At 52.5% G+C, this 14,032-nt stretch overlaps 2 protein-coding genes across 4 annotated transcripts; one reads left to right on the plus strand and one right to left on the minus strand.

The window, feature by feature from the left end:
* The first annotated feature begins 1,562 nt into the window (after positions 1–1,562).
* KDELR1 (KDEL endoplasmic reticulum protein retention receptor 1) lies at positions 1,563–7,320 on the plus strand. Of its 3 annotated transcripts, none has more exons than XM_075122428.1 (6): positions 1,563–1,820; positions 2,835–2,935; positions 3,534–3,692; positions 3,875–4,127; positions 6,346–6,420; positions 7,199–7,215. In XM_075122428.1, coding segments are annotated over exons 1-6 (681 nt in total). In that variant the 5' UTR covers positions 1,563–1,729; the 3' UTR covers positions 7,201–7,215. The 3 variants fall into 3 exon arrangements, with proteins under 3 accessions (XP_074978529.1, XP_048688601.1, XP_074978530.1); XM_048832644.2 differs by having other exon boundaries at positions 1,565–1,820; positions 7,196–7,320; XM_075122429.1 differs by lacking the exons at positions 6,346–6,420; positions 7,199–7,215 and adding an exon at positions 5,074–5,900 and having other exon boundaries at positions 1,576–1,820.
* Positions 7,321–7,336: 16 nt separating this feature from the next.
* SYNGR4 (synaptogyrin 4) lies at positions 7,337–12,905 on the minus strand. The gene is made up of 4 exons (XM_048832652.2): positions 12,766–12,905; positions 10,537–10,774; positions 9,394–9,530; positions 7,337–7,896 (listed from the first exon to the last, which is right to left on the minus strand). Exons 1-4 carry the CDS (start codon positions 12,859–12,861, stop codon positions 7,663–7,665), a joined length of 705 nt encoding a protein of 234 aa, XP_048688609.1. The 5' UTR covers positions 12,862–12,905; the 3' UTR covers positions 7,337–7,662.
* Between the last annotated feature and the right edge of the window lie 1,127 nt (positions 12,906–14,032).

The following is a 14,032-nucleotide window of genomic DNA, read 5'->3' on the forward strand; positions in this document are numbered from 1 at the left end:
AAGGGGTACCCGTATAACCAGCCTCTCCATATAACCAGTCCCCATGCCCCACCCCAGAGGGGTCACATCTTAGCCCTGGGTGAGGCGTCCTTATATAACCAGCCCCTGCACCCCATCTCAGAGGGGCCGCATCTCAGCCCTGGGTAAGTGGTCTCTGTATAAACAGACCCCATGCCCCACCCCAGAGAGGCCACATCTCAGCGCTGGGCAAAGGGTCCCTGGAAAGGGCATGTGGACAGTTAGAGCAGGGGGGCTGGAAGGGGAGTGGGGTCTAGTGGGTAGAGCAGGGGTTTAGCATAATTTCGCCACCACCTCTACCCAGCCCTGGCAGGCACTGGCTGGCACATCCCTCCCAGACGCTCCCTGCATCAGCTGTAAGCAGGGCATGGTGACCTAGCAGCTCGCACTCCTCCACCCGGCTTCTGCCCGTGGCACAGCTGTCCTGCAAGGCACAGCGTGGAGGGCTGTGGGTGGCACCAGCCTGTGTGCTGGACATCCAATGAAGCTGGAGCCTGTGGGGACCCCCAAATCACCCCACCACCATTAGCTATGCCCCCCCCCGACAGATGCAAAATGCCTTCCCCCCAGGCTATGTTCTCTGGGCCCAACCCTCCTGTCCCAGGGGTTGGGCAAAGCCCTGCTGGGCTGTACCTGTGGGGTTATTTGGGGGTGGGGGCTAGATGCTCATACGGCATGAGCCCATTCTCTTGGGGCAACCTGGGGGAGAGAGGGAGGTGTTATACCCTGCCCCCCGCCAAAGGATGGGAGAACCACAGAGCTAATTCACAGCCCTCTTTGCTCTAACCACCAGCCCCCACTCTCCTCCCAGAGCCAGAGAGAGAACCCAGGAGTCCTGGCTCCCAGTCCCCCGCCCCGTACCCCGCCCACCTATAACCATTAGAATCCTCTCCCCTCCCAGAGCTGGGATAGAACCCAGCCGTCCTGACTCCCACGTGCTCATCTTATCAGAAATGTGGCAACTCCAAAGGCTCAGCGCCTCCTAGCGTCGCCTTAGGGCATTGAGGCCAGCATAGACGATGGGAACAGCGCCCCCTGCTGAGCCCCTGCCTCACGCCCCGCAGCACAGCGCCCCCTGCTGAGCGCCCCGCCCCGCTCCCCGCAGCCCAGCGCTCCCCCTAGAGCTGTCCTAGGGCATCAGGGCCAGCGGTGATTGTCAAGGTGACATCACTGTGTATTTGGCTGGGTTGAGATTTGGGGGGCAGGCATGAGGGGTGTCCCTGAGGTGAAAGCAGAGGAGGGGGAGGACGTCCCCAAAGACCCATTTATTCTGGATCTCCTCTATGGGGCCGGCAGGGGGAGGATTGTTGCAAAGACAGGGGCAACTTGGATTACAGCAAATTTGGGGAGCAGTGGGGCGGCATTCAAATCATTCAGCTTGGTTTCCTGAAGCAGGTGGCTGGGGGCTGGCACTCCTGGGTTCTCCTCCCAGCTCCAGGAGGGGGGGCGGTCTAGTGGTTAGAACAGAGGGGGCGAGGGAGGTAGGACTCCTGGGTTCTCTCCCCGGCTCCGGGAGGGGCTGGACACGTTGTCATCTCTCAGCCCAGCCCCGCGGGGGGAGGGGATTTTCTTTGCTCCTCCTTCCTCGACCTGCTCGGGCCTTGTTTCCTCAGCCCCACACACACTCCAGCCGGGCCCTTCCCAGACGGTAAGGGGCGCCCCTCCCCCCATCTCGCCAGCCAGCGCCCCAAAAACCTCCTCGCCCCCCACCATGAACATCTTCCGATTCCTGGGGGACATTTCCCACCTCCTGGCTATTATCATCCTGCTGATGAAGATCTGGAAGACGAGGTCCTGTGCGGGTAAGGAGGGCCCCCCTTTATCCCTCCTCTGCGCCCCCAAACTGCCCCTCCGGGTCTCCCCTGGGAAACTGTCCCGGGCTCTCTTTGGAGGGGTCCTAGCTGGCTCAGCCCAGCCTCTCGCCCGGAGCAGGATGGTTCTCCGCCTCCCATGTAACAAAGGGAAATTATTGGGGTGCATGACCCCCCCAGCGCACCCCTCCGTGACTGGGCTTTTAGAGAACTAATTGCGGGAGAGATTTGGGGATAATTAAACTTCATATTGGGAATCGGACACCCCTCATGAAGTGGGGATGGGCCCTTTGATTTGCGGGGTTCAGTGCACCCTCCTACTTGTGTATTTTTGAGGCGGGGTGGGACTAGCCTCGGCTCGGTTTTGGGGGGCTCCTTTTTGAATGGCATGGGGTTTTGGAGGGCGGAGGACTTGGGGGACCGGAGGAAATGGGGTTCCCCACTTGAAGAGCTGCCTTTGGGGGAAGTTTGAGGGGTTATGTCCCCTCCTCTGGGGGGTGTTGGGGGGCTGGGGAAAGGTGGTAGTTAAAGCCCCAGTGATTGGGTCATTCCACCCCCAATAGCTTTGGGAGGGAGGGTGATTTGTGGGGAAGGGGAGGAGGGTGATGATATGGAAGCTGGGGGGGGGTCAGAGATCCCACAAATTACCCTCCTGCCCCCCTCTGTTGGGACCCCCCCAGGCACCCCTCGCCCCAACACACACGCACTGCAGGGGGCTGTAATGGGGTGAAGCCAGAGGCCTGGTCTGTGTGGGGCAGCCCCGGGCTGGCGTCAGCAGCTTCCCCTGCGCTGCAGAGCGATCCACGCGCAGGGCAGATGGGAAAGGCCCTGGATAGAGCAGGCCTGGAACGGCTGGTGCTCCTCACTCCCGACATGCCGCCCCCCTGCTAGCCCAGCCCTGGGCTCTCCCCCCACCCCCCAGCTCTGCAGGTGCCCCAACTCCTGACCCACAGCCCCCTGGCCCCCACTTCATGTCCTGTCTCTCCTCCCCCCCCCCCCCGCCAGGGATCTCTGGGAAGAGCCAGATTCTCTTCGCTGTTGTGTTCACCACCCGCTACCTGGACCTGATCACCAACTTCATCTCCTTCTACAACACCTCCATGAAGGTAATGCCTGATCACCGTGCCTGGGGGCTCCCCAGCCCCCCTGCTGCCATCTGCCTCCAGGCCCTCTCTGAACCTCCCCCTCCCGCCCCCCGATTGCCTCCCACACCCCTCATCAGCTCCCGCCCGCCTTCCCCTGGGTTTCAGTTCGATGCTTGGCTCTTTGTCACCCCAGTCTCCGTGCTGGGTGAGGGGTCCCCATAAAACCAGCCCCTGTGCCCACCATAGACGGGCCATGTCTCAGTGAGGGGGTCCCTGTATAACCACCCCCCACAGCTGCGTCTCAGCGCTGGGTGTGGAGTCCCCATATAGCCAGTCCACACGCCCCAGCCCAAAGGGGCTACGTCCCAGTGCCAGGCGAAGCGACCCCATATAACCAGCGCCCACCCCAGAGGGCCACGTCTCAGCGCTGGGTGAAGGGTCCCTGTCCGCACTAGAGGCATACAACCCATGTCATTGCACCTTGGGGCGGGGGCTACCTGGTTGTGCTGGGTTTGTGCAGTGCCTATCACAGGCTCCTCTCCGCGGCTGCTCCTCCGCCGCCCGTGATAGCCAGCAGGGGAAGATTGGGCTCCCACCCAGCGCCGCCTCTTGTCTCCAGGTTGTGTACATCGCCTGCTCCTACGCCACGGTGTGGCTGATCTACAGCAAGTTCAAGGCCACATACGACGGGAATCACGACACCTTCCGGGTGGAGTTCCTTGTGGTGCCCACGGCTGTGCTGGCCTTCCTGGTGAACCATGACTTCACCCCGCTGGAGGTAACGGTGGCCCCCTGCCCCCTGGCGGGGGCACCGCCAGGCTGGTCAGGCGGGGTTTGGTTACTCTGGGGGTGGGCAGGGAGGGAGGATGACTCCCCGCCTAGAGCCTGGTGCGGGGGGATCCCGTGGACTCCGGCATGAGTTCTAACCGGTTCTTTCCCCGTTGCTGCGCGGGTCCTAAGATCCTCTGGACGTTCTCCATCTACCTGGAGTCGGTGGCCATCCTGCCGCAGCTGTTCATGGTGAGCAAGACGGGCGAGGCAGAGACCATCACCAGCCACTATCTCTTCGCCCTGGGCATCTACCGCACCCTCTACCTCTTCAACTGGATCTGGCGCTACCAGCAGGAGGGCTTTTTTGACCTGATCGCCATCGTGGCTGGGCTAGTGCAGACCATCCTCTACTGCGACTTCTTCTACCTCTACATCACAAAAGGTGCGTGCTGGAGATTAGGGACAGGGAGCTAGTGGTCAGAGGTGGGGGGCTGGGAGCAGGACTCTTTGGTCTCTCCCCGGCTTTGTGAGGGTAGTGGGGTATCATGGGTTTGAGCAGGGGGGTGAGAGCCAGAACTGCTGGGTTCTGTCCTTCCACTTGGAGGGGAGTGGGGTCTAGTGGTTACAGGGGAGTGGCTGGAAGTGAGGAGTTCTGGTTTCTATTTTGGCTCTGTCACTGATACGCTGTGTGGTCTGGGGAGAAAACAAGTCGCTTCCCCTCGCTATACCCCACTTAGCACTTCTGGAAACAGAGCTGTGCTCACCCACCTCCCAGGATTGGCATGTGTGGGGTGCTGGGGCCGAACCTAGAACCTGTGCTTCTAGGGCTAACACTGGTAATTCAGGGGGGATCTGTGCAACACAGACCCGGTGTGGTCATTAAAGGCTCTGTGGGGCTTTACTGGGGGAGTTGGATGGGCAAATCCCTGCACAGTGGCGATTTTATCCCATGGCCCTGTCGCCCCTGCTATGCCAGCCCACCGCGCCAGCCAACCCTGTACGAATTCTGCTGCCTAAAGTTAGGCATCAAAATCCACCGCGGGGAAGAGGCAGGATTTTGTCAGTGAGACCAGGTGCTCCAGAGTCAATGGGAGCTGAGTGTGTTCAGCCCCTCTGCGAATCAGCCCTTGTTTGAGTGCCTAAAATTCAGGGCTTGGCATTTGGTCTCTGTTCTCGCTTGTCATACTTTTCTGGTGTGGCTGTGTCTGCTAAATAGCTGCATGCCCCCACCCCAGAGGTGGCTGCATTTCCCCTCTGGGTCAGCAAGTCCCTTGGGAACAGCTATCACATCCCACCCTAGAAAGGGCTGCCTCTCTCAGTGGTGAGTGAAGGTGTAAAATGCCTTGAGACCAAAGGCGTAAGAAATGCTGAAATCCTTCCTCCCACAGTTCTAAAGGGGAAGAAGCTGAGTTTGCCAGCATAGTGGCATCCTGCTCCCGCTGCCTTCCGTCGCTCCCTAGGAGGAAGCCTGTTCACAAGCAGATGACAGACACGTACTGTTTCTGACTCTTTTTTTGTTTTTTGACCAACCGAACCAGCCACAAGTCGAGCTGAGCTCCCCTGTATTTACTGTCACCTGGACCTGTTAGCCACTCGAGCAAGAGACCGTGGGGATTTGGGAGGAAACAGCCGACAGGCCTTTTCTGGTCGAGACGGATCTCTGGGTTTGACTGTTTATAGTTTTTTGCCTTTTGAAAACACCCAACCCCATTTGCCCTGCCCCTTCTCATCTTTTTCTCCCTCTTCCCTTATTTTTATAAACAGCCGGGGACATTTTAAATGGGCTCCTCTCTTCTCTCTTGGCTGATTCCCCGGTTGTGTAGCCAGACAGGCTCGCTGAGGTCTTTGGTGCCTGCGGCGTGGTTTCGCCAACGCCTTGCTCGGATGGAGGCCAGGTTTTTTGGGGTGCTGTTTTTAAGGCATAGGGTGGGGGTGTTATTTCACACCGCAGGGATTGAAATAGCCTCTGGTTCCTTTTGATAAAAATCCTTTTTTTTTTTTTCATTTCAAGGTGGGAATCTCTGTTTATTCCTTTTTTTTATTGGCAAAGAGGGTGCAACACACTAAACTCTGTAAATCTCCTTGTTTTGTACATAATTGATGGTTAATTTCTTGTTCACTTTAAATAAACAAAAGGAAAAAATCTTTTTTTTTTTTTTTTAAATCAACTTAGTGCCTTTTTTTGGAAAAAAAATAAAAATAAAAGAGAAACCTGCTTTGTTTTCCTGTCCTGTGTGTGGTCACCTCTTTGTCTCCCCTCTGTTCCTCTGGCAGTTTCGATTGGATACAGGGCTCCCCATCACTTCCTGTCCTAAACATGGTGTTGCTGTGTGTGCCGTTGAATGTTTTTCATTGGAACATTTTTTTTTTTTTTCATGGAAAAGTGGGGGTTTGATTAAAGGAATTTTTGTTGAAAAAGGGTCTGTTTTTTCCACAGGTAACTTTGAATTGTTTCATCCAAAAACAAATGCCCCAAACCCGAAATATTTTGATTTGATTTTTCACACAACACCCAGTTAACCTGTAGAACTCATTACCATGGGATGTTGTGATGGCCAAAGGTATAACTGGTTTCAAAAAATAATTTTATAAGTTCATGGAGGATAGGTCCATCACTGGCTTTTAGCCAAGATGATCAGGGATGCAACATTATGTTTCAGGTGACCTGAAAGCTCTGACTTCCAGAACGTGGGATGAGAAGACAGGCCTGCATCTCTCCAAAATTGTCCTGTGCTGTAAGTTCACCCTGAAGCTCTGATACTGGCCAATGTCAGAGACAAGATACTGGGCTAGATGGACCATTGGTCTGACCCACTATGGCAGTTCTTATGGATATGCTGCTGCAGTACCTCAGGGGAATTGTAGTTTGGGTGCCTCAATATTTCCAGTCTCCTCCATGGCCTGGGCTTCCCAGCTGAGTTTCATTTCCCATGATGCACCAGCTCCCTTCAGTGAGAGGGGAGACTGTCATGCACCATGGGAGATGGAATCCAACCAGGGAGCCTGTCTTATGGAGCAGAATGGCAACTAAACTACAAATTCAATGAGACACCGCAGCAGCATATTTGAACTGAAAGATTTCAAGTTTTGATTTATTTTTTCCTGCCAAAAAGTGGAAATTGTCTGTGGCAATAGAAACCATTTTCTGCCCAGCAGTAATTCTGAGTTCTTTGGGAATCACTTATTTCTGCTCAGCTCAAAGTAAGTCCTGTTTCAGGGGTTTCAAAAAAACTTACAGCCCATGTGCCACATTCAGATGATGCAGAATCTCTGCTTTACCCATTTTTTTAAAAGTAAGGTTCAAGCCCTCCTGGTTGTGAAGAAAACCTTCCCCTGGGAACTGACTGGGAACTGACGTTGAACCAAAGCAGCGCTGCCTGCTTGAGTCTGCAAGCAGCCTGAAACAACAGCTTGGAGATGCATGAAGTCCTTGCTCCTGCATCTTGTTGACGTGTTGATTCAAATGCTGCATGGTTGTCAATGTAACTGTGTTGCTGCTGGTCCTTTTAGCAGAAGCAGCTGGTGCAGGGAAGGAAATGCAGCAGGAAGAACAGCAGAGCCACAAAGATAAGGAGGAGGGAGAGAAAGGAGGATGGGAGAAGGAAGAGCGCAAAAATACCACAGACCTCTAAGGAGTTGGGTATATATATCTTTCTCACTTTATTGTCACCAAATGTGACAAAGAACGGTAACTAATTTAGACACATTCTACCCTCGATCTTTGTGAACTTGCAGTTGGCATCAGCAGGGTGGCAGGGGAATGGAGCCCTATGTTTAGGGTCTTAACTATATGTGGAATTTGTCCCTTTGCATCCAATGAGTTTGACACCTGTGGTTGTTGACTTTCATCTCAACATTGTTTCTCTGTGACTCAAGTCTCCTTCCCTTTTGCCTTATGATTTGAATTAAGCCACTCAGGTTCTGGTTGAGAAAGCAAAAGCCTCTCTTTATTTACTGCAGGGTGAAAAAATAGATCTCTAATTGTCATTCAGGAAAGTGAGCTGGTTTCCCTTGGGAGTCTGTGGAAAGGGGGCGGCGGAGCTACCGCTTTTGCCTTTGGTGGGGCTATGATACTCCATGCTCCTGGGGATGGAGGTGGTGGTGACAGAAGAGAGTGTGTTCAGGGCCACAGCGCCTTCGTCCAAGGACTGTTTGTAGGGAATGAGGGGCTCAGCCCACAGGCCCCTCAGGGCTTGGTAGCCCAGGTACACCTGCAAGGCAGAGATGTGGAGACCTGTCACACACATGTCATTCTTAGTCCGAGCATCTCCATTTACTCTTAGGGAATGGCCTCACTGCAGAGGCCTAACCCTAACTCAGGTTAGCTACACTCAAATTACAACTCAACTACCGGCTGTGTCCGCATTGGTGCATGTGTGGTGCTAGGACCTTGGGGGGCACATCTGGCGGTTCTGAGCACTGCAGTAAACTGAGCTGCTCTCTATTCTTTCCCAGTGAATTACAGGAGAACTTGTCTGTCCTTTTTGGGCACAAGGGAGGGACTGGGGGAAGGATTAGCAGCACTTGAGGAGAGCTAGCCTGCCTCTACGCTGGAAAAAGGTTGTGTTAGCAGCTGATGAGCTGTGCTTCCTACAGTTTTAGCCTATGCCCCCTCTCGGGCCAGGAGCACCTCCCCACACTCAAGGGCTGTTGTGTGTATGGGACTCAAGTTAGGGGCAAAACTCAGATTAATTTTGCAGTGAAGACAGGCCCTCAGAATTACTTCCAGGGATAGTTCCCCAGATGGTGTAAATCCATATAGCTCTCTTGACTTCACTGAAGTGACAACTGATTTACTCCAGCTGAGGATCTGGCCCTCAGTTTGTAAACTGGTCAGTTCAGCCCTTCCTGAGGAAGGCTCCCCCTTCTGGCATCAGAATCCCCCACTTCCCAATCTGGAATACTAGCTGAATCCTGAATCACTCAGTTCATTTGGTGCCTGCGCGTGAGTGAGTGAGACAGGGAAGTTCCGTAACAGATCTTGTAAGAAGGCCCCTCCTGACAGCAAGTGACTAGGTCAGCAGCCTGTTGAGGAAAGTACGAGTCACCCATTTGCAGATGGTCTGTTAAGGGCTTGATCCCAAGAGGTGCTCAGCAGCTGCTGCTCCCCTTAAAGACAAAGGCATCAGGCTTTCTTTTTGGCACCTCTCAGTGCAGGAGTGAAGAAGGGTGGACTGGCAAAATATGAAGGGGGTGGTGTCTTGGTATGAAATAAGCCAAGGATTCCTGTCATCAGGATGGGAAGTCACAGCTGTGGGTAGGACCTGTGTGGACTAGTGGGGTAAACGTGGGTGCTGCCAGCAAAGGAGCCAGGCACACTTGGCTTCTTACCACAGCTGGCTCTGTGCCTCAGTTTCCCCATATACCTGCTTACCTCCAGAGTCTGTTAAAAGGGTTCATTGCATTGGAAATGTAAAGTGCTATACCCATGTTAAGTGATGAGAAGGAGGAGCCCCCTAATGCCGGAGGAAAGAAATAGACAGGGATCATAGTAGCACCCCACTTTCATTCTTAAGTTAGTGCTGTTTCCCAGAAAGAGCCAATTCTGTCTCAGTTAAGAGGGGAAATCTCCTTTCCTTCCTGCCCAGTAGTGAAACATTCCTTTTACAAGGCAGCACAGCAGGGGCTTTGCTATGATTGCTGGATCAACGGGGTGTATTCACTCTGGAAAGGACTGGAGTCAAGAAAGAGAAGTGAGAATTTCTTACCCAGCAGGGGATGGAGAAGAAAGCAAAGGCAATGCTGGCGCGGGCTGAGCTACTTCCCAGCAGGTAGTGGTGAGCAGACGTGTTCCATTGATTTGCCAGGAAACAGAAGCCAATGAACCATATGCACGACCAGATGACTGGAAAGACAGGGAGCAAGATTATGGGCAATGCAAACAGGTGTGTTGGGGAGTTGCGGTGAGGTAGGAATGGAGCTGTCAAAGGTTCATGCAAAAGCTCAGGGTGAGTGTTCCCCTTCCCATTTATCTGAGGCAAACCTCCACACATGACTGAGATAAAGGGGCTGCATTTCAAAGAATAAAGCAGCTGAAAAATATAATAAAGTGCTCCCCGGTGGTTATTGTACTAACCAAATCAATGGGAAACTCAATGACATCTACTGCTCCAGGGGATAAGCTGCCTGAGGGACCGGGGGGAATTTTTATCTCTGATGAACGTCACTGGAAAATTGGTGGGTGTATTAAAGAGGTGTTTTGCCTTCTTCTGAGACATTAGAAGGAGACAGAATACCAGGCTAGATGGATCACTGGACTCTCCTGCAGTGGGATTCAGGAGACCTGGGTTCAATTCCTGCTTCAGCTATGGGTAAATCACTTCATTGCCCCAGTTTCCCCATCTGTAAAATGTAGATGATGATATTTACCTCCCTTTGTAAAGCGCTTTGAGGTCTACTGATGAAAAGAACTAGCTAGGGACTATTGGTGTGATCCAGTGCAGCAGGCAGACTGTGGGCAGATGCAGCAGACTAGACGGATTGTTAGCCTGATCAGGTGAGCCAGGTATACCGCACCTCTGCTCAGACATGGTGGCAGGGGTATTTGCCTTAAACGAGCTACTTTTCTGATTGAAAATGTCTGCAGAGAGGATACCATGCTTAATAGACAGTTGATCTGATGTGGTACTGGCAGAGGGTGAAGACAGACCAATGGGTCTGATCCAGTCCAGCTGGGAAATGAGACAGCAGCCAAGATGTCTCGATGCCAAGATTTTTAGCCCTTTGGCTCTGGCCAAAGTGGAAAGGGTTGAAAGTGCATGAGTGAAGAGGGGCTTGCTGCTGTGCTATGCTGAGCTGTTGGTGACCAACCCCATGGAGGGACATTTGGATCTGGGGGAGTAATCACTTACTGGAGAAAGTCAGGTCCAGACTCAGGATGACAGATTTGACCTTGTGGCTAATGATAATGTTGTGGTAAGCGTCAAAGGCCAGGAAGAGGAAGGACTGCAGGAAGGCCAGGACCCCAGCTGTGATGGCATAGCTGCAGGCCACCCCATTGTCATTCAGCACGCAGCGCAGCTGGGATGAAGCTGTCAAGTTCTGGTAGCCGTCGGTCACCAGGGAGGCAAATATGATCAGCGAGAAGAGCTGGCGTGGCAAAAAGGGAAAGAGTTAACCACATGTAGACAGACACTGCTGGGATTGTGTAGGGCTGGGGCGACTTGTGGGTAATATGATTGTCCCGCCAGCTCCTCTTTTAGATTGTAAGATCTTTGAGGCAGGGACTGTCTCTATTTGTTCAGAACCCAGCACAATGAGTCCCCAATCCCGAACTGTATGATTCTGTAACATACACGATCAATAAAATAAAGTGGTGAGCAGTCAAGCACTCTGGAGCAAGCATTGTCTGTTTGTACAGCATCTAGTGCCAGAGGGGTCCTGGTCTGTGACTGGGACTCCTGGGCACCACCACAATACAAATAATAAAGAGGAACAAAAATGATCAAAGATTTAGGAAACCTGACCTAGGAGGAAAGGTTAAAAAACTAGGCATGTTTAATCTAGAGAAAAGAAGCCTGAGGGGGAACTTGAGAACAGCCTGTAAATACGTTAATGGCTGTTATAAAGAGGGCTGTGATCAGTTGTTCTCCGTGTCTACTGAAGGTAGGAAAGAAGTAATCGGCTTAATCTGCAGCAAGGGAGATTTAGGTTAGATATTAGGAAAAATGTTCTAACTCTAAGGGAAGTTAAGCTGTGGAATTGGTTTCCAAAGGAGGCTGTGGGATCCCCGTCATTACCGGTTTTTAAGAACAGATTATGGACTCATAGACTATAAAGCCAGAAGGGTCCATCATAATCATCTAGATTGGACAGACACCTGTCAGGGATGGTCTAGGTTTACTTGGTCCTGCCTCAGTGCAGGGGGCTGGACTAGGTGACCTCTCGAGGTCCCTTTCAGACCTGCATTTCTATGATTCCGTGCTTCCAATATACTTCAACAGTTGCTGAGGTTGCTCAGCGCCTCGCAGCACTGGGCTCTGATAAAATATTATTTATCAGCTTGGGCAGAGAAATCCTTGGACACCGTTTCTGTTTGTAGCTCAGGAGTTGTTGGGGGTGCCTGAACTCTGGCCTCCCACTCTGCTGTAGCAAAAAAGAAGAGGCTTTGCTCTCATGAGAGGATGCTCTTGGGGTTAGGGAAACAGACTGTGACTCAGGAGATCTGAGTTCAAGTCTAGGCTCTATGTGTCCTCATACCTGTGTCACACTCTGTGAAATGGGGGCTATAGTCCTGCCTGTCTATTTAAAGCAGTCCCTACTCCAAAAAGCTTATGTGTTCTGGGACCTTGAGTGTTCATTATATTGTGATATAATGAACACTGATAATAATGATTGCAGGACCTGAGCACTTGTCAGAATACTTGCATCCCAGCCACCAAGCAAAAATTAATGTGATTAGAGGAATCAATTGCTAGCCAATGAACAGTGAAAGAAAGTGATAAGCAGCTCCTAGCTAGTACTTTTCATCAACCAATATCAAAGCACTTTGCAAAGGAAGTCAGTATTATTATCTCCATTTCACAGATGGGGAAACTGAGGCACGGAGGGGGGACAGGGTCACCCAGCAGGCCAGTGGCAGAGCTGGGAATAGAACCCAGGACACCTGAGATCCAGTCCAGTAGGACCACCCCTTTTACGTAGACAGATGGGCTGGCCTGGCTTGGCTTGGTTGAAATATGAAGAGATTGGGTGTCTTGCCCAAAGCTTGAGTGAACTCTGAGGTTTGAAAACGTTTAGTACTTTGGGGTGTTTTATATTTTCAAGTGCTCTGGTTTCACACAGAATTGGAAACACCATGAGGGGGGGATGTAGGTAGGGATGTGTTGTGTCCATCCATCTGCCCTGGGAATGGAGGACTTCAGTATGCAAGTTCTCTAGGACTCTTTATCTGAGTTTTTACAGCACCAAGCACAATGGGACCAAATCCTCCTTGGGGCCTTTGGACTGCTACTATCATATACATGTTCATAATTAATTATTAGGGCACATTTTGTCAAGGTTTAAGTCAGTGTTGGTTGTGAGACTAAATCTCCAACCCCAGGGCTTGGAGGTGGGCTTTTTCTCTTGGTTTCTCTCACCCCAGCTAGGATCCTAGCAATGGTTTGAGGTTGCCTCAGGAACTGGACCACGTTGTTCTCTGAGAGCTCCTGCAGACTCGAGCTCACCCTCCTCATCCTGCTGTCTTCTCACCTGCCTTGGGGTGAAGATGGATCTCCAGGGTGCTAGAGGGAGGCAAGGAAACAGACAAGAGATTAGAAGTGGTGATGGACAGCAAGGAGAGGTGTCTAGTGTTTCCATTGCTGGGTGATCTTTAGTTCCCTCAGTCACACAGGAAAAAGGGCCAACAGCTGAACCCTAATAATGCTCCCACATCGTATTTTCAGTGGGATGCCCCTAATTTACTGCCACGGAATTCATGTAAGCACAGCTCTCCCCTCTCCTACTTCTGGCTAACCCTGCCTGGCTGCAGGGGATTTGGCAGGAGGCATTCCAGAGTACTTGTATGACATTCACTTTACCCTCTAAGCTGCCTCCGCCCCCCGGCCAGGTATCTGTGAGTCAGAGGGGAAGGATTTGACCCTGGTTCTGCCCTTTGACCCCTGGCAGCCAGGTAACTGTGGTTGTGGCGGGGCTCATGGACCCTGGCTCTGTGCTGACCCATCCCACTATCCCAGAGCATGCCAGAGTTTGCCTGAACTGGGGTTGCCAAGACCCCAGTTCTGCTGTCTGATCCTCCCCAGCCAGGGACCTCCTCCAAGGTGAGTATCCAGGAATATGGCAGGGCTGACACCATGTGGACTCCCTCAGATTCCTGCTGTTCCTAACCAGGGTGAGGATGGGGTTAGCGTGACCCTCTGATGGGAATAATCCTGGCTTTTCCTTCCAGCCTCTCACATTGCCAATGTTCCTGACAGCTGCAGGCTTGGCATGACCCTATCTTTGCCATCTGAGCCCCCCTACCCTGCTGCACCTAGACAAGCCAGGGTTGGTGTGATCCCCACCTGTCCTTTGACCCCAATGACCTCATCATTGCTGACTGGGACTGCAATGGCATCACCCCAGCTGTGCCCTCTGACCTGTGCCTGACTGCACCAGGGTTAGCATGATCCCCGCATTGCCCGCTACCATCCTTCATCTTTTTTGCTGCTATGAGGGGGGTGAGACCCCAGCCCTGCTTCTGACCCTTTAACTTCTAGGCTCTTCCTGATCATGGTGGGGTTGGTGTAACCCTGGCTCTGCTCTCTGACCCATCCCTGGCTGCTGTGGGGTTAGCGTGTCTCTGGCAGAGGCAGGATTGGTGTGATCCCAGTTGTGCCCCATCACATCCTGCTCTCCCTCACAAAC

This window comes from Caretta caretta, chromosome 23 (genome assembly GCF_965140235.1).
Source record: "Caretta caretta isolate rCarCar2 chromosome 23, rCarCar1.hap1, whole genome shotgun sequence".
Classification (NCBI taxonomy): Eukaryota; Metazoa; Chordata; order Testudines; family Cheloniidae; genus Caretta; species Caretta caretta.

What these genes read in the sequence shown, in the direction of transcription:
- SYNGR4 (XM_048832652.2), bottom strand. Translation starts at nt 12,861, where the DNA reads ATGAGGAGGGTGAGCTCGAGTCTGCAGGAGCTCTCAGAGAACAACGTG. An exon ending in TCTGGACCTGACTTTCTCCA is followed by an intron (nt 9,531 to 10,536) that starts GTAAGTGATTAC and finishes CTGTCTTTCCAG; the next exon opens with TCATCTGGTCGTGCATATGG. An exon ending in TCTTCTCCATCCCCTGCTGG is followed by an intron (nt 7,897 to 9,393) that starts GTAAGAAATTCT and finishes TCTGCCTTGCAG; the next exon opens with GTGTACCTGGGCTACCAAGC.
- KDELR1 (XM_048832644.2), top strand. Translation starts at nt 1,730, where the DNA reads ATGAACATCTTCCGATTCCTGGGGGACATTTCCCACCTCCTGGCTATT. An exon ending in TCTACAACACCTCCATGAAG is followed by an intron (nt 2,936 to 3,533) that starts GTAATGCCTGAT and finishes TCTTGTCTCCAG; the next exon opens with GTTGTGTACATCGCCTGCTC. An exon ending in CTCCAAAATTGTCCTGTGCT is followed by an intron (nt 6,421 to 7,195) that starts GTAAGTTCACCC and finishes TGGTCCTTTTAG; the next exon opens with CAGAAGCAGCTGGTGCAGGG.